The 4,654-nt window shown below is 37.1% G+C and overlaps 1 protein-coding gene across 1 annotated transcript; it reads left to right on the forward strand.

Moving 5' to 3' along the window:
• The first annotated feature begins 269 nt into the window (after nt 1-269).
• Nucleotides 270-1,238, forward strand: LOC139706953 (olfactory receptor 5M11-like). The gene has a single exon (XM_071616931.1). The coding sequence runs from the start codon at nt 270-272 to the stop codon at nt 1,236-1,238; it is 969 nt and encodes a 322-aa protein (XP_071473032.1).
• The last annotated feature ends 3,416 nt before the right edge of the window (nt 1,239-4,654 follow it).

Here is a 4,654-nt window from a genome sequence, read left to right on the forward strand (position 1 = left end):
ATGTATGTATTTATCTATCTATCTATCTATCTATCTATCTATCTATTTATCTATCTATCTATCATTGAATGGTATGTGTATAGATACGGAGACAGAAATGTTAAGTTGAAAAATAAATGAGATAATAATTTAGAAGTTAAAAAAAACACAATTTGATGGTAGAACCCACTGTGTGATATATTCTTTGGAGAAAAGTGATTTCAACTCTCATTGAAACTTTATGCCTGCTTGTTTTCTGTAGTTTCAAGGCAGACCGTGACTATCCAGAAATGCCCACCATAAATGGCAGTGTGATAACAGAATTCGTTTTGCTAGGGCTCACGGATCGCCCAGAGCTCCAGCCTGCCCTCTTCGTGCTGTTTCTGGCCCTCTACCTAAACACCCTCTCTGGGAACCTGGGCATGGTAGTGTTGATCCAACTGGACTCTCGCCTTCACCCGCCCATGTACTTCTTCCTCAGTAACTTGGCCTGTGTGGACTTGTGTTACACCTGCAATGCAACCCCACAGATGCTGAAGAATTTCTTATCAGAGAAGAAGACCATCTCCTTTGTTGGCTGCTTTATACAGTGCTACATTTTCATTGCCCTTCTCCTCACAGAGTTTTACATGCTCGCTGCAATGGCCTATGACCGCTATGTGGCCATATGTGACCCTCTGCGCTACAGTGTGAAGATGTCCAGGAGAGTGTGCATCTGCTTGGCCACATGTCCTTATGTGTATGGGTTCTCAGATGGACTCTTCCAGAGCATCCTGACCTTCCGCATGACCTTCTGTAGGTCCAATGTCATCAATCATTTCTACTGTGCTGACCCACCACTCATCAAGCTCTCCTGCTCTGACACGTATGTCAAAGAGCATGCCATGTTCATCTCAGCTATCTTCAACCTCTCCAGCTCCCTTACCATCATCTTGGTGTCCTATGCCTTCATCATGGCTGCCATCCTCAGGATCAAATCAGCAGAGGGAAGGCACAAGGCATTCTCCACCTGTGGCTCCCACATGATGGCTGTCACCTTGTTTTATGGGACCCTGTTCTGCATGTATGTAAGACCATCAACAGACAAGACTGTTGAGGACTCCAAAATAATCGCTGTCTTCTACACTTTTGTAACCCCTTTGCTTAATCCCTTGATCTACAGTCTGCGGAACAAAGATGTAAAGCAGGCCTTGAAGAATGTCCTCAGAAGAAATATCACCAGGACATTGTCAATACCTCCACTTGGCCATAAACCATAACTATAAAGTTTTTGCTCAAATATATTTGCATTTTGATAATGAATTTCAGTATTCTCTGTGGATTTTTTAGGAGTTGCAGCTAAATTGCTATTTAGAAAATAATGAGTTGCCTTCATTTTTTGTAAGCCTACCCCCTTAACATGTATACATGGACTAGAGGCATTGGCATTATTTTGGAGGTTGTGAGAAGTTCAGAAATACATTCTTGATCTTAGATCTGTTACCTTGAAATCCATGTGTTAATCCAATCCTCAAGTGATTTGTAGGCTTATAAACTTTTGAGAACCTGTGCTCTAAGTGAGAACTTTAAATTCATAGGCTTTAGGACACTGATGTCCTCTCATTGTTTACAACAGTAGGTAAGATAACATGTTCTCAGCTCAGTGCCCTCCAATAATTTTCTCATTTGTATTTTTTATTAAAGAATCTTTAAGTAACAAAACTTTGTGTGTTCCTCTCCTGACTAAGTGTAACCAGAAATTGTGTGTCATGATAGTGGTTTCCTGTTTCTGTTGAATCTGCTTATGTGGTGAAGAGGGCAAGAGGTAAACTGTGGGAAAGACTGTTTGTATTTTTTTCCCAAACATGAGCTTTTTGATCTAGCTGGGTCACACAAACTTATCTCCTCCTTTGACCTCCAGCCTAGGGGATTGCTCTCTGTTTCATCTGCTTTTCAGAATTTAGAAGTAGATTGATTAGAGAGTAAATCATATAATTAAAAGCTGAAATACAGAAACTGAGTTTGCAATAAGTCCTACAGAAAAACTACCTTGCTTTATCTATCACTTCTATTCTCAATCGCATTAGTAAGTAAAACTTGGGCCCGGCACATGGCCTTTGTATGTGTATGTGGATGTAAAGATTTTTTTCTAGGAAAAGGAGGAAATCATTTTGACATTTTCAGAAACTCCAAGAAAGCATGATAAATTTGTCTTCAGGATTTGTGATAAATTGAATGAAGGGACAAATAAGGATTCTTCTTCTACCAGAGTATAGGTGGTCTTAAAAAAAAGAGATTTATTAGGGATTTAACTTGGAAATTCCTATAGAAAAATATATAAATTTTGGTGTTCAGTTAAGGTCTACTAATGAGTTTTTGAATAGATAACTATTCAATCATGTTAGGTAAATTAAATAACTTCAAAGATCAAATTCTTCATTTTTATTAGTGACCCAAGATTGTCTCCCCTCATGAATAAAAGTCCACAGTACAAGGAATTGCTTTTCAGCTTCTGGGGTCTAATCCAAGATTAGTTTAAGTGAATTCAGTTTAGTTAGATGTGACAGTATAGACTAGTTAGACAAAATATGTTCTGTTTATTATGTCAAGACATTTTAACTTATACAATATTACCTCTATGGATCCTATCTAAAATAGCATTTGTAACAGAGTATTTCTGAGCCAGGTACATAATAACACTATTATGAATAACCATGCTATAATATAAATATTGTCAAAATTGAAATCAGAAAACGTTAGAAAACTTCAAGTGTTTATTGTGCTCACAAATTAAGACAGGAGATGGAACTGAATGTGTCTGAAAGCCTCCTCAAAGCAGTTGCAGCATAGTTTACAAATAAAATTGGAAGAAATATTTTGACCTTTCTCAAAGTTTTCTTTAACAAGTCTTCCCTCTTAATCATTCTCCTGGTTGATCTGAGAATGCGGGGAACTGTTTCATTTATGTAGCATGACTCTGTCACTCCACGCTGTTTCTCTTCTCTAGACATCCTAGGTCACAAACTAGAATATTTCCATGATTATGTTGTATTCTACTTCTTGTTTGATCCACAAGGAATTATCTCTCAAGTGGTTGGTGGCAAACACTGAAGACTCTTGAGAGGATACAACTCATGGGAGAGATTATTAAAATGACTAAGGAAATAATAGAGAGTGTTTGAAATAATTAAAATAAAGTCATCACATTTTTTCCAAAGTTCAAGATCTTTTGCACTTGTTGGAACTTATCATGGACCTTGGTTCCTTGAGATGCCAGATTAGATATTCAAGTTAAGGCCAAGACTTCTGTTATAGGACCGAGGGAAACACCAATTCTTACTCCCCTTGCTGAACAGGAAAAAAATGGCTCACTAATAAGCTTCAGCAAACAAATTCAAGTACATGTAACACAGTGAGAATATTCAAAATGTCAAAAATACTGAATTTGGCTCAAAGAGACCCATGGAGTCCCCACATGGTGAGAAAGCAAAGAATGTGAGTGGACTTGGGGGCTGGAACTGGTTGCTCACCCCACTCAGGACTAATAAGGGGTCTTTTTTTTAACCAACTTCTGAAACCATAAGTGTTAAAAAATAATTCTGATCAAGTTAAACAATCTTTAAAAGATTTCTTGCACATGCAATGAGACAATCTGTGGACTGGAAGATCAAACAAAACCTGTGAAGAAGCCAGGCACAGGACAGTTGCACAACATTTCACAAAACATAAAAGACAAAGCATTGTCATCTTTCTTGTGATTTCTGTCACATGTTAGCATACCTTTTAAGGTAAGCAGAGCTGCTGAGGCTCAGTTTTATGCTGACCAAGTCTTAAAGCTCTTACCTTGTGTTTCCTTCATGATTATGGAAGGCATCTCGAGCAATAGTATGACTAAAGCTTGGATCTTGTGGAGTCAGGCAAGTTGCCTCGGTGGTGGCTCCGTTTCATTTATCAACACAACATTTCATCTTCTGTAGACTAAGCCAATCTTCCTCTTATGAACAATTTGCATCAATGATTGGCAAATATAAAAATGTACATTTTGATGGAGAAAATAAAATAAAAAGTGATCTAGAGGTTCAATAGAATCCTTATTAAGATCTCATTGCTTGCTTTATGAAATATTAAAATCTCTTCTAAAATTCACGAGGAATGAATGGCTCCCCAAAGAGCCAATGTCATCTTAAGAAAGAATAAAGCTGGTAGCTTCTCACTTTTTTATTATTTGAAAGTATTACAAAACTGTATCAATTAAAACACTGGTATAAAATATGTATATAAATGACACTGGTATAATAACAGAAATACAGACAATGGAAAAGAAGAGATGGACTTGAAAAACACCCATGAACATTTGCTAAACTGATTTTTGACAAAGATGCCAAAAATGTACAATGCAAGAAGGGTAGTCTCTTCAACAAATGCTGGTGGGAAAATTGGATTGCCACATCCAAAGAATGAGTAAAATTGGACCTTTATTGCATACCAAGTACAAAAATCAACTCCAAATGAATTGAAGGTTTAAATATAAGTTCTGATACTGTAAAACCCCTTAAAGAAAAGTTAAGGGAAAATCTTTATGACCTTGGGCATTGCAATGATTTCTTGATCTCACATCAAAGTACAAACAACAAAAGCAAAAAATTAACAAGTGGCATGACATCAAAATAAACATTTCTGGAGTTCTGAGACCAGT

The sequence above is a fragment of the Marmota flaviventris genome, chromosome 9 (genome assembly GCF_047511675.1).
Source record: "Marmota flaviventris isolate mMarFla1 chromosome 9, mMarFla1.hap1, whole genome shotgun sequence".
Taxonomy (NCBI): Eukaryota; Metazoa; Chordata; class Mammalia; order Rodentia; family Sciuridae; genus Marmota; species Marmota flaviventris.

Bases quoted from the DNA above. Each gene is read 5' to 3' on its own strand.
- LOC139706953 (XM_071616931.1), top strand. From the start codon at position 270: ATGCCCACCATAAATGGCAGTGTGATAACAGAATTCGTTTTGCTAGGG.